General features: G+C 39.2%; 1 protein-coding gene across 2 annotated transcripts in view; it reads left to right on the plus strand.

Moving 5' to 3' along the window:
• The window catches only part of PAPSS1 (3'-phosphoadenosine 5'-phosphosulfate synthase 1), a gene marked incomplete at its 5' end in the record, with an annotated part of 109,291 nt that overhangs the window by 78,993 nt on the left and 5,298 nt on the right, over positions 1 to 25,000 (plus strand). For both annotated transcript variants that reach the window (XM_079699673.1, XM_079699672.1), the window contains one exon: positions 14,115 to 14,344. In XM_079699673.1, the coding sequence (XP_079555799.1) occupies positions 14,115 to 14,344 (230 nt within the window). The remainder of the gene's footprint in view (positions 1 to 14,114; positions 14,345 to 25,000) is intronic.

The following is a 25,000-nucleotide window of genomic DNA, read 5'->3' on the forward strand; positions in this document are numbered from 1 at the left end:
GGAAATGGAGAAGTAAATTATATACCATGATGGAGAATATAAGAATAGCCTATTTTTATTGAGCTCTTACTGTATTTGCCAGGCAATGTTCCAAGTGCTTTACATGTATTAGCTAACTTCATCCTTAGAATGACACCAAGACAATAGGTACTGTTATTATTATTCTTACTTCAGAGATGAGGAAATGGAGGTAGAGGGGTTAAATAACCCGTTCAGGATCACACAGCAGTGTTGAGATAGTCTGGCTCCAGAGCCAGGTACTATAACTGCCACAGAATATTTTTTATCTTATAATATTAAAATATGTGGCCACAGATTTTTGGAAAACAGACTGGAAATAAATTCTTTAAATATCCTGTAGGAATTCCAGAACAGTGAATTAGGATGGCCTTGGCTGACATTCATTAGAGGTGGAATCTCTAGTACAGGGCCTTTCAAATGTATTTTTTGTTTATCATAGCCTAGAGTTGTGGGTTGTGATCTTTGTTTAGTCTGTATTCATCCCCACAACAGCTCAGTGAGATAGGTTTTATTTCAATTTTATAGCTGAGGTTACTGAAGCTCAGAGAGACCAAGTAACATAACTTTGGTCTGTCCAAGAAAACCAGAGCTGGATAGTAGTTAAAGCAATAAAAACAGATTTTCATTCAGGAACTACTGCAGCAGGAGACCTCAGCAGAAAACTGGGCTCAGTTGAATACATCGTGGTCAAGTGGGGATTTATAGCCAAGGAGCAGAGTGGGAGTCAGTGGATGGAAAATTACTAAGAGGAAACATCAGAAACAATGGGCATGGGATGATTCTAGTTAAACAGACCTAGCAGGATCCTTGTGGAAGGCAGGACAGCCTCATCAGATGTCACTTGGGGGGTGGTGGGGATGTAGAATTTGATCAGATATCGAGGATGGAGGGTTTCAAGACTTAGATTTTTGCTGCAACTGGGTGGTTACAGGCCCTACAAGGATGGACACTGAAGGTCAAGGCATAGAGGGCTTGGAGGAACCTGACCAGAGTTAGGTCAGGGAGAGAGTCTTGGTCAGATCTTATAGCCAGCAAGACACAGAGCTGGAACTGAAACTCAAGCCTTTCTGACTCCAAGGACTGTGTGTTCTTTGCACAAGGCTCCTTGCTGCCTGGAAGCCTCAAAGGGGCCTTAGCAGTCGGTGGGAGGGCAAAGAAATTAAGGATCCCCTGAGCCTACACAGAGCTCCCAGGTTTCCTAGAAGGGTATAAAGGTGTGTTAGAGTAGTTTCTGTCTGTAGATCTCTGTTTGGAGTGTCAGTTACATGCTAAGAGGTATAGCTCTTCTCAGGAAGCACCGCATCTAGTGCCCGAGCAAAGGCCATTTTTAACTTCTGAACTTTTATAGAACAAACTTTAGAAATTCTGATAAACCGCTTCATATTTTAAACCATTAAATATATTAACGTTTATGAACTGGCAGGATTTAAACTGTTAGATTGAGTGACTTTTGAAAACTATCCATTTCTTTTTCTCAAGTGCCTCACTTGTGTGTTTGACTTATTTGGCTTATTCACAGCCTCAAGTGAAGAATTTTTTTATAGTTCAAAGAAAAAAAAACCAAAACACAACACTCATTTTGTAGCTTTTCCAGTGACATCAGGAAAAAGTCTGCCAGTAATGCTCATTTGCCAACTAATAATAATAAAATAAAAAACAGTGACTCTTCCTTTAATCATTGTCTGTAGGTCATTTAGAAGGCATTGGTACTAGATTTGCTTCCGCAGCACAAATGCTTCTCAGAACAATGAGCAGCTGTTAGTCTATTTGGTTATCAACAGGATGTCCCTGATTTTTCAGTCTGTAAAGATTTAATGGCTTGATTCCTAAATTCCATTTTAGGAATTGGGTAGGTGGGGTGCAGGGCAGCATGTGGTGGGAGAGCTACTTTTCTAATGCTGAAAATGTGTCATATATGTACTTTTTTTTGAGGCATTTATCCACTATGTAGAAAATTGTCCCATCTCACTAAATGCTAAATCCATTTCTGTAAAGGACAAATAATACTTTTGAAGACATGTTAACGTGAAAGTGCTGAAAGTAAGATGTACCTTGGAATGTGGATATGTACATTAATAAGTTCTGTCTTGGGCTTAAGGCATTTGAGTGAAAAGTATGAGCTGAATTTTGGAGAAAATGCATTGTTAGAAGCTGGGATTTTTCTTTGCCATGAAAGTTATCTGTGCACTTGGTAAATGACTCCTTAATAGCAACTGATTGTATTTAAGTGAGCAGATGCCCTTAAACAGCTACAGTAGGAACATATTGCCACATGATGCCAGTATATTTAATTAGTTCCTGCTTTACACCAGTATTTGGAGTAGTAAATAGGATGTCTGTTAGGGTAGAAACCCTGTTCTTCCCCTTAAACATTTCCAAGAGCTTTAACAACCTAAAGGGACACTCTTAGGGTCTGAGCCTAATTACAGGAGCCATAAACTCCCAAGTTTTAATTGTAACCTTTGACCCTCTTTGAGGTCTTTGATAATTTTGTCATCTGCTCATTTATTTTATTGATGTACCTGGAATAGCGTAACACAGATTCACAGTCTCTTATCCAAAATACTTGGGGTCATGTATTACTACTTAATTTTCCTGATGGTTCTGAAACATAAAACACATTAATATTTCTGTAGCAAAGTGAATGACTTTCCACAGTAATTGGGATCAGCAAAGGCCATAGATAACTTCATGTCAGTTTTGATCAGGTTCTGCTAAGTTAGTTAAAAAACTGGGTTTTTGGATTTCAGATGGATGTGTTAAGTAGTCTTCTTATGGTAACCACTTGGTAGTATGTACCTATATCAAATCATGTTGTATACTTTACACTTACATAATGTTGTATGTCAGTTATATCTCAACAAAGCTGGAAAAAAATTGAACTTCAGATTTTCTGGTAAGCAGTTGCAGATCTTTATCACAAAAACATTTAGAGTCTGTTGATTTATTTAAAAAATAATTTGGGGATTCCTATAGTCTGTTTTATATACTTTTAGCGTATATGTGTCTTAAGAACTGAAATTACTAATTTAATTCAGAAACATTAGATTTTACAGGTGTTTTAGGATGCTTTTCCTGGGGAAGTGGGAAACCCTGTTTTTCTCCTGACTTTTCTGTAGATTTCCAACTCAGAATCTTTGTGCCTGTTTCTTACTCAAGCAGCATCAAGTTCAGATATTGTGTTTTAGTTTGGCTTTTCACTTTTTTTCTGCAGTTGTAATCTATGCCGTTTCTTCCTTAAATGTAGTACTAATTTGTGTTTCCTGTCCTGCTCTGATGTCCTGTGTTGTAGGGCGTGACACAGTGTAAGTAGCTCAATAAGAGTAGGTATGCATGGACTTTGGGATCGGAAAGACCCAGTTCAAATATTCCGTCTCTTAGTTGCTCGTTTTGCAGCTTTGAATGTGTTATTGAAAGTTTTCTTATTTGTGAAACAGAAATATTATCTTACTGATTTACTCTAAACATTAAATGAGGTATTTATAAAACACTTTATTTTCATATTAGGAAGAACTCAATAACTGGTACCTATTTTTTTCTTCTCTCACCCCTGTAAAGGATATCATGAAATGCTTTCCAATGACATACCACCATGGTTGCCTTCCTTTGCTTCCTTAATAATCAGTGAGGGGGTGGAGAAACAGAAGATTATCAAGGACTTTTTGCTTTTTTTTTTTTTTGGTACGTGGGCCTCTCACTGTTGTGGCCTCTCCCATTGTGGAGCACAGGCTCTGGACGCGCAGGCTCAGCGGCCATGGCTCACAGGCCCAGCTGCTCCGCGGCATGTGGGATCGGGACATGAACCCGCGTCCCCTGCATTGGCAGGCAGACTCTCAACCACTGCGCCACCAGGGAAGCCCTGGCTTCTTTTTTTTTTTTTTTAATTTATTTTGTTTATTTTTGGCCGCGTTGGGTCTTCGTTGCTTCACACGGGCTTCCTCTAGTTACAGCAAGCGAGGGCTACTCTTCATTGCAGTGCACAGGCTTCTCATTGTGGTGGCTTCTCTTGTTGCAGAGCACGGGCTCTAGGCATGCGGGCTTCAGTAGTTGTGGCACGCAGGCTCAGTAGTTGTGGCTCGATGGCTCTAGAGCGCAGGCTCAGTAGTTTTGGCGCACAGGCTTAGTTGCTCTGGGGCATGTGGGATCTTCCCGGACCAGGGCTCGAACACGTGTCCCCTGCATTGGCAGGCGGACTCTCAACCACTGCACCACGAGGGAAGCCCCTTGGCTTTTATCAAAAGCAAATTTTGTGGTCCCTGTGCTTGGGAGGCAGGAAGAGGGAGGAGAATACTGGATTTGCTCTCTATCCCATGACCCTCTTCACACCTGCTGGGGGCCTGGGCTCAGCCAGGGCAAGGTAATTTACAAGATGAAAATTAGTTTGGTTGCTGATGGTTCTGAACAAATACTTCTCTTGCATTTGAATTGTGTTATTTTGAATCCTGAGACAGCTGAGGTTTATCCTTGAAGATAAAGGAAGTCTTTGGGAAAGTCTGTATTTTGTGAGGAATCAGGCCTCAGATTCCTGGTGTGCAGACTGAAGGATTCGGATTCCACAATCTAAATTCCCTTTCAACTCTTAAAATTGTCTGATGGGAGTAATTATAAGGTGTGTCTCATTCTCTCCAACAAGCTGGAGAATGGAATGTCTAAGTAGATTTCATAATTTTTGCATTGCAAATCAGAAATGTGACTCTCATGACGACTGAATACTGTTCAGTGCCTGTACAGAGTGATGGAAATTCTAGAAGCATTTAGAATACTTAGTTGTATAAAGATTGAAAGTCATAAGTACCCAGAATCTACATGATGGGAAGGATGAACCTTGTCTTTCATTTGCCTCTCTTGATTTTCTCAGTCAACTTGAAGAGTTTAAAATGATTCCTACCATTGAGAAATCAAGAGGCAGACCATTAAGATTTGGGAATTTCAAGAAAATAGGTTAATACTAAAATGATGTGATAATATACAACCAAGTATTTTAATGTGAAATTCATGAGATGAATGAAGATATAGATTTTTTTACCCAACAAAAATAGATAATTGATTTGACTTTCTAAAGAATTTTCGTACATTAAAACAAGTACATTTTTGACGATTTACAAAAAAACAAATTTGCACATTTACAAAAAAAAAAGAAGTCCCTGTGCCTGAAGTTCTTTCATAAACTAGTTGAGTATATGAGTTTGGCTTTATGGAATGTTGACTTTAATAAAATTCATTACACTTGAAGAAAATTTTGATGTGAAATGTATAAAGAAATAGGTTATTTAAGTGGAGACTTAAATAACTGTTCTATTTATTATCTTCAGTATTTTTAATTAAACAAAATTGAAAATATTAGATACTTAACCAGGCTTCTAGGACAGTGGAATTTCTCCATTGTGGGGTATGAAGAAGATAGTGTAGTACTAGTGGTGTTGTATGTAAGTGTATAGTCCAGTTTTATAATTTTATAATGTAATATTTTAAATTTGGAAAGTAATTTGTTTATTTTTCTCTCAGAAACTACTGAAAATAAAATTTACCAAAATCTTTGCTAGGTTTGGGAGTAGAGAGGTAAATGATAGGTACTATTTTCTAATGGAGTCAGGGAGCAAATGAAACTTTCATGTTTATAAAAAGGGGCGTGAATTAAAAATGGGGAAGAGACACACTCCGAGGTAATATGCCATATTGGAATGATTCAGGAACAATTCTAATTCTAAAGAATTTACATTATAAATATTATGTGTATGGAGATGGGTAATTTAGGCTTCTATATATCAATGATTTTTGGTTTGTTAGTCGCACAGTATCTTTTTTTCTAAGAATTTTTTTTTTTTTTTTTTTTTTTTCTGTACGTGGGCCTCTCACTGTTGTGGCCTCTCCCATTGCAGAGCACAGGCTCCGGACGTGCAGCCTCAGCAGCCATGGCTCACGGGCCTAGCCACTCCGTGGCATGTGGGATCTTCCCAGACCGGGGCATGAACCCATGTCCCCTGCATCGGCAGGCGAACTCTCAACCACTGCGCCACCAGGGAAGCCCAAGAATATTTATTTTTAATTAATTAATTTTATTTATTTATTTTTGGCTGCGTTGGGTCTTCGTTGCTGTGCACGGGCTTTTCTCTAGTTGCAGTGAGTGGAGGCTACTCTCCATTGTGGTGTGCAGGCTTCTCATAGCGGTGGCTTCTCTTGTTGTGGAGCACGGGCTCTAGGCACGCGGGCTTCAGTAGTTGTGGCACATGGGCTCAGTAGTTGTGGCTCGCGGGCCCTAGAGTGCAGGCCCAGTAGTTGTGGCGCACGGGCTTAGTTGCTCCGCGACATGTGGGATCTTCCTGGACCAGGGTTCGAACCCATGTCCCCTGCACTGGTAGGCAGATTCTTAACCACTGCGCCACCAGGGAAGTCCTGCACAATATCTTAATCTATGATGGCTGGCAGGGAGAAGCCATTATAGGATTTGCATAGATCAATCTCATTTCCTTAAGAGTTGATTATAATTTGAATCATGAACTACTCCCCTATTAGCACTACTGGGTAGCAGAACTTAATTCTTACTTCTATTACATTGTGGAAGTTAAGTAAAGAGTCAAGTAAACATTAGCTGCAAAAATGTATTTGGGGAGGAAATTATGAAATAAATATCGATTTATTTCTATGACTTATTCAGAGTAGTCATTATTCTGGCATCCATTCTATTTTATTTTACTATAGTTGATTTACAATATTGTGTTAATTTCAGATGTTCAGCTTCAGATTCTTTTCCATTATAGGTTATTACAAGATATTGAATATAGTTCCCTGTGCTATGCAGTAAATCCTTGTTGTTTATTTTATATGTAGTCAGGTGTATCTGTTAATCCCATTCAGTACTCCTAAGTTATCCCTCCCCCTCCCTTTTCCCCTTTGGTAACCATAAGTTTATTTTCTGTGTCTGTGCGTCTGTTTCTGTTTTGTAAATAAGTTTATTTGTATCACTTTTTTAGGTTCCACATATAAGTGATATATAATATTTGTCTTTCTCTGACTTCACTTAGTATGATAATCTCTAAATCCATCCATGTTGCTACAAATGGCAGTATTTCATTTTTTTGTCACTGAGTAATATTCCATTGTATAAATATACCTGTTGAGCTGAGAAGGCAGAGATTGGATTTTAGGCCTGCTGGAGCAGCTGAGACTTGCAGTATAGAGCTAAGGCAGCAGAAGACTGTGAGGGTGTTCCCCATGGTTCCTTGGACTGCATTGTGCAGGGCAAGACTCTGAGGCCTGGTAGAGAGTGGCTGCAATAAGTTTGAGAGTGGATTGAAGATACCAGAGGTTATTCATTGTTGGAAGATGACATTCCAGCTCAGCTAGAGTGGAGAAACCTTGCTAACACCCTTGGCATTCAACTAAGACATCAGAAACACATGCTTTAGGAACAAAGACCACACCCTAGAGAAACAGTGTATCAATTTGGGTACAGTCAGGAGGTGGGAAATCACACAGAATTGGACAGGGGAAGTTTAAAGAATTGTTAAGCTTTAATAGAGAAGTAACTACAAAAATGCAGAGTGAACTCTAAAGGGTGTCCTGGGGCTGAGGGAGATTACCAAAGGAAAGATAGATACACTTGGAAAAGGGATCCTCTCCCCAAAGCTGGGCTTCACGTTTCATTGGAAAAGGTATGGTTTCATCCCACTGGATGGTGAAGTTCAGTGGATTGCCTGGGCCTCACGGGTTCACAGATGCCACATAGCAGGGAACAACCCTCTGGTTCACAAGCTATCTGGTGCTAATAGACTGGGGCTCAGTGGGGGTCAGGGCGTTGGGAGCTGGCTTGCTGCAAGATTGGTGCACAGTGTGATACCCATGTTGGAATTAATGCAGGAAACAACCCTCTGAGGCACAGATGAGCACAGGGTGGTGCGTGAGTAAGCAGAGGGAGTCTGGGAGCTGCTGGTGGTAGGCTTGGAGCGCACTGGTGTTTGCATTAGGAGGGCTGCAGCAAGGTGGTCACTGGACTCAGGCTAGGGCTTTGAGGTTGTTGAAGGATTGTGCACTTTGAGTTTGCTGCTGGACCAGACTGCCACCAACTATCCCCATACTCAGGTACCACTACACACCCTTCCTTCTACAATGTCCCTCTACTGATAAAACTTAACATTTTGCTCACTGTGAAGGGGAAATGCTTGGTTTTCAATCCATTATCTCAGAGCAAATACTGAGGGTGAATTTGGAGTTGAAAGGCAGTGGGTTGATAATTGGCCCACAAAGCTAGACTGGACCTGCCCTACAAGGTTTAAAACTGAACCTCAAAAAGGTAAGACGAGGTGCCAGTAAATTACCTGCCTGCTAGAATCAGGCTCTTAACATTCTAAAGGAAAAAAGCACCATTCAGACTCCTTAAAACAAGTCATTCGGGCTTCCCTGGTGCAGTGGTTGAGAGTCCGCCTACCGATGCAGGGGACACGGGTTCGTGCCCCGGTCCGGGAAGATCCCACATGCCGCGGAGCGGCTGGGCCCGTGAGCCATGGCCACTGAGCCTGCGCGTCTGGAGCCTGTGCTCCGCAACGGGAGAGGCCACAACAGTGAGAGGCCCGCGTACTGCAAAAAAACAAAAAAAAACCCCAAAACCCCCAAGTCATTCACGAGTCCAGCATACAGCAACAAATTATTGGAAATAAGCAAGAAAGTGGGATTTATAATCCAGAATAAAAACTGTCACTAGAAACGTACCTTGAGGTGATGCTGATGGTGGAATTAGCAAATAAGAACATTAAAGCTTCTTAAAGAAAAATGTAGTCTTATGGATGGGGAATCTCAGAAAAGTGGAAACTATAAAAAAATTAAATGGAAATTCAAGGACTATAAAAGTATAGTATCTGAAATGGAAACATTTATTGGATGAACTTAAAAGCAGACTAGAGTTGGCAGAAGAAAAAGGTCAGTGGGTTTTTGAAAACTCAATAGAAATTATTTGAAAAAAAGAAAATAAATGGGAGAAAATGAGCAGAGCCTCAGTAACTTGTAGGCAACGTCAAGCCATATAACATATGTAAAATTGGAGTTCCGAAAAGAGAGAGAGAGAGAGAGAAAGAATGTGGCAGAAAAAGTTTTTTTTTTTAAGTAGTGGTTGCGGCTTCCCTGGTGGCGCAGTGGTTGAGAGTCCGCCTGCCGATGCAGGGGACACGGGTTCGTGCCCCAGTCCGGGAAGATCCCACATGCCGCAGAGCTGCTGGGCCCGTGAGCCATGGCCACTGAGCCTGTGCGTCCGGAGCCTGTGCTCCGCAACGGGAGAGGCCACAACAGTGAGAGGCCCGTGTACCGCAAAAAAAAAAAAAAAAAAAGGATAAGTTCAAAGAAAACCACAATTAAGCACATAGTAGTCAATCTGCTGAAAATTTATGATAAAGAGAGGAACCTTAAAAGTAGAGGGATGGGGAGGGTGAGAGGAAGAGGGAACAATAGGGAAATAATAGGAATGATGGCTGACTTCTCAAGAGCATTATGAACTAGAAGCAATGGAGTAATAACATTTTTAAGCGAGAAAAAAAGTAAAAACAAGTCTGTAATCTAGAATTCTGTATTCAAGCAAAAATAAAGGTGAAGTAAAGACATTTTAGATAAATGAAAGTTGAGAATTTTATTAAGGAGGAAAAGTTTTTCAGAACCCTCCAGCAGACTTCCCAAGAGATTCTATTATTTGCTTAGATGCCCATGCTGTAGGGCTGTATGTCAGGGAAGGCTGAGAAAGCAAGGACCCGACATTTTCATCATTTAGGGTGCCGTTTCTGTCATCAAGGAATAGGGAGATCAGGGCAAAGAGAAATTAGTTGTTGTGGAGGCAACTAGCAGTCTTTGCCACCTGTGAATTAAATTACTTCTATAATCAGAAAAAATGTGACAAAGCTATTTGTTATTTGCTACACAGATGCAAGTAAAGCCAAAAATAAGTCATTTGTTGTTCAGTTGGCCATTTACAGATTCTTAGAGGGGTTTATAGAAAACTTCTAGGTATCATCTTATGTTCCTTCTTCACTATGCATTCAGTTTCCCGATAATGATGCTAGCCACTGGGCATGAAAAGATAAATACATCTTGACCTCAGTCTGCTGGGTAGATAGATAGCTCTTACTGATTTTTAGCAGCCGTCTTCTGGGTAGTATGTCATCTTTAGAGACTGAATGAATTTTCTTTAGAAACACTGGTTAGGAAGCAATTAATTCAACTGTGATTGTCAGAAAATACAGAATAATACTAACAGCAGCAATATTTGTGACTGTCCTTTATTGAGGGCCAGGTGGTGTCCTGAATATTTTCAAAACTCCCAGCAGTCTTATGCATTAAGTATTATCATTCTCATTTTTATAAACTGGGAAACTGAGGCTTATATAAAGAAGTTGCCTAAGGGCATTCCATCACTAAGGGGCAAAGCTAGGATTCAAATCTAGGACAACCTGACTCTAAATAAAGCCTGTATTCTTAACCAGATACTGATGGCTGTGGGCTGACTTGCATTCTCTGGATTAAAACATATTACCTGTTCAGTAGGTTATAACTTGACTCACAGTAGGCATTCTTGGAAGAGTTACGTGTGATTTGCCTATTCATGGCTGTTAAAATTTAAAAAGTATTCTCATAAGGGAACCATTCACTAAAATATATATTGAAATCATTCAGGTCACCTGCAGCAGAATGCTGACTCCATGTTTGTTGTGTTTACATTTAATTTACTCATATAATTTCTAAAAGAAGTCAGAGAAGCAGTTTAAATTTCTGGCAATTTTATAAGACAGAATTAGCACTGGCCCCTGTCACCAATATGCTTTTGAAAAATATTCCTAGTTTAATGACCATTTGGCACTTGAATGATTTAAGCATCCAGACATAAATATTTAATGAGAAAAGTAAGTTCACCTAAATTCAGAAAACTTAGACTGCCCTTTTAATTTAACTCTGTAAGCAGTAGCTATTTTTCCTGAGGCAGAAAAGACTTTCCATTTAAGTGGAGTTGCAGAGTAGTTAATTGATGATTTGGTTCTGACTGACCCCTTGATAAAAATTCTGAGTGTGAACTAGCAAAGGTCTTCTGTGGGTCTCTTGTGAAGGGGCAGAGGGGAATGAGCCGAAATTTCATGAAGAGCTGAATCTGGGATGGGTGGGCGTATGTGGGGAACAAAGCATCATGCTTTGCCATCTTGTTCATACAGAACTATTGCAGCTCAATGCAAGCAGAAGTAATACTGTAGTAGGAAAAGAGGTAGTTTACTATAGGGCCTTAGGGTCCTTTCTATTTAGTTGGCTTATGGGGAAAGCAAACTAGGATAGTGCTCTGGAGGCTTTTTAATGGTCTATGTTTGGAAGTGGCATGCATCACTTTGGCTCTCATTCCTTCCGCCAGAACTCAGCCATATGGCCACACTGCAAGGGAGATTGAGAATTGTATTAAACTGTGTGTTCAGGAAGAAGAAGGATGGTACGAGGCACATAGAAACACAAGTATATGGAAAACTAAGCAAGTGGAAAAAAATCAAGACAATTATTAACTCTAGGAAAAACAAACAGTTGTACAAGGAGAGGAATAAAATAAAGATGATTACAGCTAACATTTATTGTGTACTTACTCGATACCAGGTACTATTCTAAGTCCTCACATGTTTCATGTGTTAATTTTCTTAAAAATTGAAGGTGATAAATACTATTGTAATTCCCATATTACAGATGAATGTTTATTTCACCGAAGTATTGGTATCACTGTATTTCTTGGATAAATTGGATAGGGAATGAGGCTAGTGGAGTAAGAGCCAAATATCTTCTTCTCTTTTTTTAAAAAAATTATTTATTTATTTATGGCTACCTTGGGTGTTCATTGCTGCCCACGGGCTTTCTCTAGTTGCGGCAAGCAGGGGCTACTCTTCATTGCGGTGCGTGTGCTTCTCATTGCAGTGGCTTCTCTTGTTGCGGAGAACGGGCTCTAGGTGCACCGGCCTCAGTAGTTGTGGCTTGTGGGCTCTAGAGCACAGGCCTCAGTAGTTGAGATGCACGGGCTTAGTTGCTCCGTGGCATGTGGGATCTTCCCGGACCAGGGCTCGAACCCACGTCCCCTGCATTGGCAGGCAGATTCTTAACCACTGCGCCACCAGGGTAGTCCCATATCTTCTTTTATAGTAGGAAATATAAGTAATGTGGAAATAATGGCTGTGTTACAGTTGATCCTTGAACAACACAAATTTGAACTGTGTGGGTCCACTGATACTCAGGTGTTTTTCAGTAAATACCTACGGTACTACATAGTTTTGTGGTTGATTGAATCCATGGATGCAGAGCCTTGGGTGCAGAGGGCTGACTGTGAGACTTGAGCATCCACAGATATTGAGGATGACAGTATATAATATCTAAAATTAAACAGTCAAGATGCAGCAGTGTACACATGCTGCTTAGAAATATAGAGGTAAGGACTTCCCTGGTGGTTCAGTGGTTAAGACTCCGCGCTCTCAATGCATGGGGCATGGGTTCAATCCCTGGTCAGGGAACTAGAGCCTGCATGCCCCAACTGAAGATCCCGTGTGCTGCAGCTAAGACCCAGTGCACCCAAATAAATAAATAAATAAATATTTACAAGAAAAAGAAATACAGAGGTAAATATCTGTAGAAACAACTAAAAATGTTGAAACTCCTCAGGGTGACCAATTCAAGTGTAGGGTATGGGATTGCCCCTGTGTTCTTGTACTTTCTGAACTATGTTGATAAAAATAAAGTACTTGGTATAAGAGAAACTATCAAGAGAGATAAAATGAAAGTGATGTGTAGTGGTCATCATTTATACCTCTTTTCACACAGAACTGAGATGGTTTTGTAAATCACTAAATAATGGAGCCATACACTGAAAGGGAGCTAAGACCAGGTTTGTACCTGGGTTTGTCCTACACTCTATTGGCCGAGTCACTTAACCTTTGAGGGTTTACTTCCTTCAAGTTTTAATGAGTTACTTTAACTTCTAAAGTTCTATAGTTCTAGATGTTAGACTAATTTTTGTTTTTAAACAGTATTAATGTGAAAGTGTAGGCTACAGAGGTAGCTTTGGATGCAGCATGGCTATTTAGTCACAACCAACACCTTGTCTTATTCTTACCTAGTATCTTAGGTAGTAATCATTTAGGTGACAGGATTTTCTCAGTACCGGTTTATGTAAATATTCATATAATTTAAATAATTTTCACCCAATTTTTTTTTAACCTATTAAAGTATAACATAGAGAAAAGTACATACATCACAGTGTACACACAGCTCAGTGAACTCTTACAGTGAGCATACTCTGATTACCAGCACCCAGATTGGATCCTGGGTCAAGAAACAACATTACTAGAGGCTCCTAAAACTAACATCCAAGTGGATTAGGTACAAGCTTTTATTTCCAAGGTTGGTCACAGTAGTCAAACTTTCAGTTATAAGATGAGTAAGTTCTGAGGATCTATTGTACAGCATGGTGTTGGTGGTTAATAATACTGTATTGCATACTTGAGATTTGCTAAGAGAGTAGGTCTTAAGTGCTCTCATCATAGGCACAAAAAGGTAACTGTGCTGTAATGAATATGTTCATTAACTTGATTGTGGTATTTCACAATGTATATGTATATCAAATCATTGCATTGTAGGCTTTAAAGATAAACAGGTTTATTTGTCAATTATACTCAATAAAGCTGTGGAGAAAAAAAGAACATTATCGTTAGCCCAGAAGCCCCTTTCAGTTGCCTCTCTCAGAGGATCAACCACCAGCCTGATTTCTAACCAACATATTAGATTTTAAACTATATATAAATGACATCTAGTAGTTGTATAAAATCCTACACATAGACACAGATGTACATTCACATATCTCTTACCAGTAAAACAAATATATAGGTACATATACATAAACATCCATACCATATATACTTTTAGATTTTTTGGAAGGTGAGGGGTTGCCAGTTCTGTTTCTGGCTTCCCAAAGTGAACATTTTAATCTGTTGAGATATCCTACTGATACTGACTGTATAAGAAGTATATGCATTTATTATCCACTTATTACTTCTAAGTGCTGGTCATAAAATCATGGTTATCTAATAGGAAAATTTTTGTTCTAGGTCCAGTGGCATTGCAGAGCACGGATGGTTGCAGGAGCCAATTTTTACATTGTTGGACGAGACCCTGCTGGCATGCCTCATCCAGAAACAGGGAAGGGTCTGTATGAGCCAACTCATGGCGCCAAAGTGCTGACCATGGCCCCTGGCCTAATCACCTTGGAAATAGTTCCCTTTCGAGTCGCGGCTTATAACAAGAAAAAGAAGCGGATGGACTACTATGACTCTGAGCAGTAAGCTTTACAGTCTCTGCATGAATCTGTGAAACACTTTGTGCTCTAAGCTGCTCTGAGGGCTTTAACGCATTGTCTCATCTTTACTATAACTTATCAGTGACAAGCTTTGTTGTACCTATTTCAGAGAAAGGCAAGCCAGGGAAACAAATTTCTCAATATTTCAGAAGTTAGAAGTAGAAATAAAAATTGAATCTGGTTTCATGGTTCATGATCTCAGGAATTTTGTTGTGAAGTGTTTAAGGGAACACTTCACTTGAACTCAAGCAGTATGGCTCCAGAGCCTATGCTCTTGACCACTAAGAGTGCAACTTCTTTCTTCAAAGATCTTAGAAGGAACAAAAAAATAACAACCTTTTAATACAAATTATTGGTAGTATTGAGCATGCATCTATCTTCCTTTGACTGACAAACTTTTATTGCTATCTATAGATAATATCAGTACAGACATACCTCAGAGATACTATGGGTTCGGTTTCAGACCACTGTAATTAAAGCAAGTATCTCAATCAAGCAAGTCAGACAAATATATTTATTTCCTAGTACATATACAAGTTGTGTTTACACTGTACTGTAGTATATTAAGTATGCAATAGCCGTATTTCTAAAAAAACAATTTACATACCTCAATTAAAAAATACTTTATTGCTAAAAAATAAAGTATTATCTGAGCCTTCAGTGAATTGTAATGTTTTTGCTGTTGGAGGGCCTTGCTTATGTGTTGAGGGCTGCTGACTGATCGGATGGTGGTTGCTGAAGTTGGGGGGGCTGTGGTGATTTCTTAAAGCAGAACAACAATGAAGGTTGCTGCATTGATTGGCTCTTCCTTCCACAAATGGTCTCTCGATAGCGCACAATGCTGCTTAATAGCATTTGACCACAAGAGAGCTTCTTTCAAAATTGGAGTCAGTCCTCTCAAACCCTGCCACTGCTTTTTATCAACTAAAGTTTATGTAATATTCTAAATTCTTTGTTGTCATTTAAAAATCTGTACAGCATCTTACTGAGAGTAGATTCCACCTCAGGAGACCACTTCCTTTGCTCATCCGTTAGAAGCAACTCTTCATCTGTTTAAGTTTTATTGTGAGATTGCAGCAATTCAGTCACATCTTCAGACTCCACTTCTGATTCTAGTTCTCTTGCTATTTCCACCACATCTGCAGTTTTTTCCTCCACTGAAGCCTTGAACCCCTCCAGTCATCCATGCGTGTTGGAATCAGCTTCTCCCAAACTCCTGTGAATGTTGGTATTTTGACCTCTTCCCAGGAATCACAAATGTTCTTAATGGCATCTAGACTGACGAATCCTTTTTGGAAGGTTTTCAATTGACTTTGCCCATGTCCATCAGAGGAATCACTATCTATGGCAGCTATAGCCTTATGAAATGTATTTCTTAAATAAGAAGACTTGAAAGTGGAAATTAGTCCTTTATCCACAGGCTACAGAATGGATGTTGTGTTAGCAGGCATGAAAATAGCATTAATCTCGTTGCACATCTTAATCAGAGCTCTTTGGTGACCAGGTGCATTGTCAGTGAGTCGTCATATTTTGAAAATCTTTTTTTCTGAGCAGTATGTCTCAACAGTGGGCTTAAAATATTCAGTAAACCATGTTGTAAACAGATGTGCTGTCATCCAGGCTTTGTTGTTCCATTTATAGAGCACAGGCAGAGTAGATTTAGCATAATTCTTGAAGACAGTAGGATTTTTGGAATGGTAAATGAACATTGGCTTCAACTTAAAGTCACCAGCTGCATTAGAGAGCCAAAGGACAAGAGAGCCTGTCCTTTGAAGCTTTGAAGCCAGGCATTGACTTGTCTTTAGCTGTGAAAGTCCTAGATGGCATCATCTTCCAAGAGAAGGCTGTTCATCTACATGGAAAATCTGTTGTTTAGTGTAGCCACCTTCATTAATGATCTGAACTGGTTCTTCTGGATAATTTACTGCAGCTTCTACCTCAGCACTTGCTGCTTCACCTTGCACTTGTATGCTGTGGAGATGGCTTTCCCTTAAATCTCATGAACCAACCTTTGCTGGCTTCAGACTTTTCTTCTTAAACTTCCTCACCTCTCTCAGCCTTCATGGAATTGAAGAGAGCTAGGGCCTTGCTCTGGATTAGGCTTTGGCTTAAAGGAATGTTGTAGCTGGTTTGATCATCTGTGAAGACCAGTAAAACTTTCTCCATATCAGCAATAAGGCTGGTTTTGCTTTCCTGTCATTCATGTGTTCACTGGAGCAGCACTTTTAATTTCCTTCAAGAACTTCTCCTTTGCACTCACAGCTTGGCTGTTTGGCACAAGAAGCCTAGCTTTCAGCCTGTCTTGCTTTTCAACATGCCTTCCTCACTAATAAGCTTAATCATTTCTAGCTTTTTTTTTTTTTTGCGGTACGTGGGCCTCTCACTGTTGTGGCCTCTCCCGTTGCGGAGCACAGGCTCCGGACACGCAGGCTCAGCGGCCATGGCTCACGGGCCCAGCCGCTCTGTGGCACATGGGATCTTCCTGGACCGGGGCACAAACCCGTGTCCCCTGCATGGGCAGGTGGACTCTCAACCACTGCACCACCAGGGAAGCCCCTCATTTCTAGCTTTTGATTTAAAGTGAGACACGTGCAATTCTTCCTTTGACTTGAAAACTTAGAGGCCATTGTAGGGTTATTCACTGATCTAGTTTCAATATTGTTGTGTCTCAGGGAATAGGGAGGCCCAAGGAGAGGGCAAGAGACTGGGGAACTGCAAGTTGGTGGAGCAGTCAGAACACACACGTTTATTGATCAAGTTCACCATCTTATACGGCCGTGGTTCACGGCGCTCCAAAACCATTGCAGTGGTAACATCCAAGATTATAGATCACCAAATATAATAATAATGAAAAAGTTCGAAATATTGTGAGAATTACCAAAATGTGACACAGAGACACGAAGTGAGCAAATGCTGTTGGGAAAATGATGCTAACAGACTTGCTTGATGCAGGGTTGCCACAAACCTTCAATATGTGAAAAGTGCTACAAAATGGAGTGCAATAAATGAGATAGGCCTGCAGGTAGTACACTCTGTAAATTTAGAGTGGCAGTGTGAGGCTCTAGCGTCAGAAGTTATGAGTGCTAGCCCTGTTCTTCCTGCATGACTTGAGATTCCTGTGTCATCTCTGGCCTTGTTTCTTCATCTCTACAATGATGGCAGTGGATGAGTTGATTCCCTTCTAGCTCAAAATCTGTAGTCATTTCCGGGAATCGTAGCTCCTAGTTATTTTTACATTAGTAGGTGCTTCATGCTTTGTTGATTGATGCTTATTTAGTACGAATTACATCTGCTTATTTAGTACCCCTGCTTTTTTAGTATAAATTACAATTCATGTTCAGTAAGTAGTTGTCTCTCAGTATCTGGCGGGGGGGGATCGGTTCCAGGACCCCCCACAGGTAACAAAATCTGCAGATGCTCAAGTCCCTTAATATAAAATGGTGTAGTATTTGTATTTAACCTACACACATCCTCCTCTCTACTTTAAATTACCTCTAGAATACTTATAATATCTAATACAGTATAAATGCTGTGTAAATAGTTGTAAATACAATGTAAATGCTATGTAAATAGTTGCCTGCCCATGATAAGAGGTTTGTTGATTTTGTTTACCCCTTCAAAAAACCCGCTCTTGGTTTTACAGGTTTATATTTTGGAACTTTCTGGAATTCTCCCCTTACCTCCAGATATTTTCAATCAGAGGTTGATTGAATCCTTGGATGTGGAAACCATGGATATAGAGGGTTGGCTCTATTTTTAATTTATGTTTTATCAGTTCACCTCTACTGGCAGGTGCTAATTAAAAACTGACTGAGTCTAATGACTTCTAATCTGAGAGCGCTCATCCTTTTTCCCTTGATAGTGTGCAGTTGACTGCGCATTCAGGAATAACGCTGATCCTAACCCTGCGTCCTCATTTGTTGTAGCCTTTTTTGTGATGGTGCAGACAAGAAGGAAAAAGAAACTTTTTAAAAATCAACACATTCTCTTGTTTCTGAAAGGGACATAAAATTTGGTGTCATTTAATTAAATGATAAGTTATCTGGATAAAGAAATACTACTGTTAACAGTGGAGATTGAGGGATTTGTTGGCTTCTCGTTTAATGATAATAATTCTGGAGAAAATGCATAATTTTAGATGATAGCAGTCTTCTCTGAGTGATGGACTGTAGCAACATACAGGAAAACCTTATGAGTCAATGAACAGAAAAGACTTATTGGACAGCTGTTTTGGGGAAATAGGAAAGAACTCCGGGCTGTTCCCAATAGCCTTGGTGTGGCCACTCGAGACTGTTATTTTCTGAAGATCCAAGTTGTGGCCCAGGTTATAGTATACTTCAGAACCACACCATGAGAAGAATTTGCAATAAACCAGAATATTTTTACCCTTGTACAAAATCAGGGTTTGCCAATACCTAGAAATAGCTCTAAATTGTGGCGTGTTTTGTTTTGCCCTAAAAATAAATGTGTGTGTGATTATGTATGCGTATGTCTATATATATATACTTATATACATACATAGACACATTCTACAATTTCACTGTCTAAATAAAAGTGCAGCTATAAAAGTGATGTGCTGAGAGTTGTAAATGGACTTTTTCTACCAAAGAAATGCCTTACAAGCTTAAAGAAAATTTCTTTAAAGAAAAAGCAATTAGAGTAAACCTTGAACTATATTACTGCAAAAGGTGATTGAAAGTACAAATTAAATGTTAAGGAAAATAAAAAAGTTTCAAATATAGGTCTGTCCTTCTTTGGTTCAAAATATGTAGGGCCACCATCAGAGATATTAATTTCCTTAGTCTGGAGAGAGGATTACCCATTGACAGTTCTTTTGAAAGCTCCCCCCACACACAGAGGGTAGCCTTGCCTTCCTACAAATCTGTAGACTATATAGTGTCAGAGATGGAATCCTGGGCAGGGCACCCCTTCACTTCTCACCCAGCATGCAATTTATTTGTATACTTTGTGTACAAGATGTTTGAGCATAACCTTGTTCTGAAAGTAACAATCACTTATAGAGTGAGGGGTGAGAAATAGAATTGTTCTGCTAGTGGCCAAATGCTTAAAACTTAGGTGAGTTTCCATTTTGATGAGTTAAGGAAGCAAAACTAAATAGAGTTGAGCTTTTCTTTTACACTTCTTGTGCTGATGTGTTTCCTTACTGTGGTTTCTTTGCGTGATCAGCTGATTTAATCACACACCGGATCCTAGAACCCATCTGTACGTAGCTGAATGATGTGCTGGGAAGCCCTTGATAACTTTCATGTTTTGTTAAATCTGTGTAATATTTCTTTAAGTCTCTCTTTTAATCATTCGAAAGCTAAATAATTACATCAGTTCTCATAAGATTTTCCAATGATGAATTCTATATTAGTTGCATGACTGGCTCATTTTCTTGGAATTTTTTTGAGTTACCAAATCTTTATAAATTGTAACTTGGGGAGCTTTAAAACTGCCTTGGTTTTCTAATTTTTTATATTTATGTTCAAATATAATTAAGTTGATGGGATATGTTGGAAAGTGATTACAATTTTGTGGAAAGGCGATAGTCTTTGTTGTAGTGAGAAAACACAGTTATTAATTATGCACATATGAGGTTGTCTTATGTTTGATTAATGGATGTTATTCAATGCCAGATTTTATGTAATTAATGATTTTGTAGCTTTTGATTTGATTAAATACCAGTGTAAGGCAAGGCTTAGGGAGAAAGAAACAAACTTCATCAAGATTACAGGCAAGATATTATTGATAAGAATTATGATAAAAATCATCTGTTTATACTTAGGAAGTTAAGTAGGTTCATATTAGTTGTAATAATGACTCAAGGAAATTGAGTTTTAGGAGTACAAGATTAAAGCCCATTCTTTCAGATATTACAAACTTTTAGAGATAATTCAGCTATTTCTATTTTTTTCTCCTTTATGCAGTAAATCTTCTTTGTATTTGGATAGATAAATGCAAAATTTTGGTTGAGATTATTGAAGTAGCAACTCACCAAAAAGAGAGTGCACATGAGTGAGAGTGCCTGGTGGAAATGGGTCAGTGAGGGGACAGGTGGACATAAATGTTTGCTGTCTGGTTATTTCCATGTTATCAGTAGAGTACTTCTTTCATATTTTTTAATGCTGGAGTATACCTTAAATCATGTATTATTAGTGTCAATTTTTTTCTTTTTAATTTTTTTTTGATGAAGTCCAATTCATCTATTGTTTCTTTTGTTATTGTTTCTTGTGTTTGGTGTCATTTTCAAGAAATCATTGCCAAATCCATTGTTAATGAAGCTTTCCCCTTATGTTGTTTTTTTTTTTTTTAGATGTTGGGGGTAGGAGTTTATTAATTAATTTATTTATTTTTGCTGCGTTGCATCTTCGTTTCTGTGTGAGGGCTTTCTCTAGTTGTGGCAAGCGGGGGCCACTCTTCATGGTGGTGCGCAGGCCTCTCACTATCATGGCCTTTCTTGTTGCGGAGCTCAGGCTCCAGACGCGCAGGCTCAGTAGTTGTGGCTCACGGGCCTAGTTGCTCTGTGGCATGTGGGATCCTCCCAGACCAGGGCTCGAACCCGTGTCCCCTGCATTAGCAGGCAGATTCTCAACCACTGTGCCACCAGGGAAGCCCAGTGTCAATTTTTAAAAGCATTCTACTTAGAGGCATCCTTCAAGGCTTTTCTCATATATTCTTAACTTCTTTTATTTACTTTCTACAGGAAAGCTCGTCTGTTCTAGTGGTTTCTGTGTGGTGACTCTTAAAGCTATTCCTCAGTGTTTCCAAGTTGCTAATTATGTTAGTTTTCTGTCGCTGTGTAACAAATTGACACAAAGTTAGTGGCTTAAAACATTACTCATTTATTACCTCACAGTTCCTTAGGTCAGAAGTCTGGGTGGGCCAAGCTGGACTCTCTGGCCAGGCTGGGCTCTTATCTGAAGGCTCTGAAAAGAATCAACTTCCAAGATGACCCTTGTTGGCAGAATTCAGTTCCTTACGGTTTTAGGACTGAGCTCCCCATCTTCTTACTGGCTATCACAGTGGAGGGGATTACTCTCTGCAGCTAGAAGCCACGTTGAGAGTCTTCCTTGTGGGCCCCCTCATCTCAGCAGTAGAACCTCCCTCAGGTCAAATCCCTCTCAGGCTTCAAATCTCTGACTACTTACTGCTGTCATCTGAGAATATTTGCTTTTAGAGAGCTTTAGTGATTAGGTTAGGCCCACTCAGATAATTTCACTATTTTAGGTCAATTGATTAGCAACTTTAATGGCATCTGCAAAATTCCTTTTGCCATATAAGGACATATCATGGTAGTAACACCATGGGGTGAAGGTCATGAAGGCCATCTTAGAATTCTGTCTACCACGCTAATGGGTGTTTTCTGCTTAGATTTCTTGTTATTATTTAAAATGCCCAGAAGCAACTTTACCTTTCCCCTCATATATCTCCAAATCCTAAATTTCCTTAGTTACTTGTTCTCCCTGTTGTGTAGAATCTTGAAGTCCTTTATCCTTCCACCTCACTCTTCACATTCAGGTCTTGTCACATTGACCCCTGAAATATTTCTTGTGTAAATTCTTTTCTTTTTCTTTCTTGCTATGTAGTCTTTGCCATACATAAATATTTCTGTTAGAGTACTGGGGAACTGTCTTTTCCATTCATTTATAAAGTGCTTTGTTTTTATTAATTTTGATGTTTCTTTTAAAAACTTGTAGAAGTCTGACTGTAACTGCATGAACTTGCCAATGAATCTTGTCCTGTGTTTGTAGATTTTGCACATATTTTATTGCAGGGGGTTATTGCATAACCATTAACTGATAAGGTCTAATTTAAAATCTATTGCATTGTCTTTTCTTACTATACATTTTAATCATAATTAGGGACATAATACTATGTATATTTTTAAAAGTCAAATTATATATTTTATATATGCTGTGTCTTGTTTTAAAGTCAACATGTTACATTGAAATTAGTATAAAACTTTCCAACTTTGCTATGCTTTATTCATTTATTAACTATTTATTGAGTCTTTACTATGTACATGTCATTGCTAAATGTGGGCACTGTGGTTGGAAACAAGCAGATATTGTTGTTGCCTTCATAGGACTTACATTCTAGAGAAGACAGACAGTAAACCTCTTAAGGATGGCATGTGCTTTGCAGAAGACTTCTGGGAAGCTCTGCTAGCACTTGTGTGACCAAGTCTGGGTTATCAGGGATGGGTTCCTGGAGCAAGAGACATTTGAGCTGAGCTGCAGAAGATGACTTAGGCATTCCCTTGGTAAAGAAGGAGGTAATAGCATTCTGGACAAAGGGATAAGTGCATGCAAAGGTGCTGAGGTGAGATAGACTCAGAGGGTTTGGGAAGAAGGCCAGGGTGGGCTGGAAAAGAGAGTGAAAGGAGGATGATGAGACAGGGACTAGATAAGGCAGTTCTTTGAAAGGTACAAACTGGAATAGATTTTGAAAAGATAGTGTGTTGTTACCATGTACATTAAATATTGGGAAGTTCAGGTTTTTGGTAATTAGGTAAGTTGGATTATACAGGTCGATTCTCCTGAGAAATTAAGTAAAAATTGTGGATAAAGGAAAATGTTTTCATAAAAGTATTGTGCTGATAAGATGATAAGAATTGTGAGGCTAAACCATTAAATGAAGGTTAGAACTTCAGGTAAGTTGAGTGTTGAAGTTGCTTTTGTCTTGGTTGACCTAGCAAATTTGAGTGTTGATTTCCATGGGCTTGACCGAGGTGGGAAGTCCCAACAGGAGACACTCCCATTAAGTTGATGCTCCCTCCCACCTTAGGTAGTTAAGAGAGAATCTGAAGTGAACCCCACCCATTCCCCTACCCCAGGAGACTGAGCACAGCCCTGAGCTTTAGGCTCAAAAGCTCAGAACTGTTCACATGGGCCAAACTCATACTACCCGGGTTGTATCAAAACAAAACAGATAAACAACCAAAAAGCCCTCAAGCCATGAAATTAGTTTTTGGTGGTTCTTAACTGAGCATGCCTCTAAGTGTTCAGCAGAAGCAAATGTAGACTGTCGCTAGAGCATTACTCCTTTGTCCTAGACCTCAATTTATTCCCACAAATAATTATACAAGCTTAATGAACAGCTTAAGTAAAAAATGATAAAGTATACAAGGAAACATAGCACCAAAGCAAGGAAAAAAAATAAAAAAGGGAAACTACAGTTGGCACTAGCAGACCTGCCTGTAGAGACTTCACGTACTAGAATTACCAGACATGGATTACAAAATAACTATACTTGCAGTGTTTACTAAAACAAAAAAAAGTTTGAAACTACTACGTGGCACATAAAAGTATAGAAATGACCTAGCAGTATAGAAAAGAGAAAGATGGGAGGGAAGTCAGTGTGAAGGTGTGCATTAGTGCAGGCAAGAATTAATGAAATGATGGTTTAGGTTTAGGTAGCTTGCAACAGGGGGATTGGAAGAAAGATGAGTAGGCATTCCCCGGAAACTTCTTGTTTGACTGAATGTCTGATAGGAGCTGTTCTCTAGCTTTTATTTATAAGATTTTTGAGGGGAGGAAAACATGATGAATTAAGGATTTTGATAAATTAGTTCGAGACAATTAAATTTTTCATGTATTTCAGTTGGTCTTTGGTTTGGAAACAAAAATTGTTAAATTTGTCATGCATGATGCCATGCTCTTTGGCTCCTGGAAAGAAAGCCATAAATAACTGATTATCTGGTTTTGAACAGATGATTTGTATTTGAAGAGAATTCTTAGTGTTTTTATATATACTGTATTATATATGAGTTTCTTTTGAGTTAAATGAAAGGTAGTTAGCCCCCAAATAGTTAATTAGATTCACTTATAAGTTACTACCATTATTTTTAGTTCTATCAGAGAAGAAGCTCCCTTTGTGTCTCTGATTGCTTATCATCTAATTAGTATTTTTTAAAAAGCTGGTCTAATTGAATATGAACTTTTGAAAGATAAAATTGAAGGCCCCTGGGCTGACCCCAGCTTCTTGTCTGAACAGCTTGTGCTGGTGGCTCTGATGGCCACATATGTGGACTGAGAGACAGCAGATATTTGTAAAGAATTAAAATCTTCAACAAGTGGCCAAGAGCTGTTGTACTTTGGAGTTGGTCAAGATGCTGGCCATATGTAGTTGTGTGTCCCACATGGGACAAGATGCTAGACCCACAGGGTCCCACATAGTCTGCTGGATGGTGTGCTTTTTCTGTCCTTGCGTTCTAACCCCTTCCGCTTCAGTTGTTTCTTTTTGGTTTTTTTTGGTTTTGTTTTGTTTCGTTTGTTTTTTGTTTTTTGGGGAGTGTGTGTTTGTGTGTGTGTTTTAAGAGGAGGCGTTCTGTCAGCTGTGGATTGTAAGAATCTATGACCAAGTGGTTTTGAAAAGGGAAGAAAAAAAAAAACAGACTTGCATTTCCTTTTTCAGGTGCCATGGAGATGGGTTAACGAGTGTAATTAGATGGACTAGCTAGAATTGCTTTGTAGTGAAAGCCTAAGGTTTAGTAGCCTTTTCTGCTTCTGCCAGATTCCCAATTACTCACAGGTAAAGTTCAGAGCTAATTTTAGAGCATTCCCCAAATGCCTCAGTTTTTACTTGATTTATTTATTTTTTCTGTAAAATGCTATCCATTTAAAGATGTAATTG

The sequence above is a fragment of the Hyperoodon ampullatus genome (genome assembly GCF_949752795.1).
Source record: "Hyperoodon ampullatus genome assembly, chromosome: 1".
NCBI classification, from domain to species: domain Eukaryota; kingdom Metazoa; phylum Chordata; class Mammalia; order Artiodactyla; family Ziphiidae; genus Hyperoodon; species Hyperoodon ampullatus.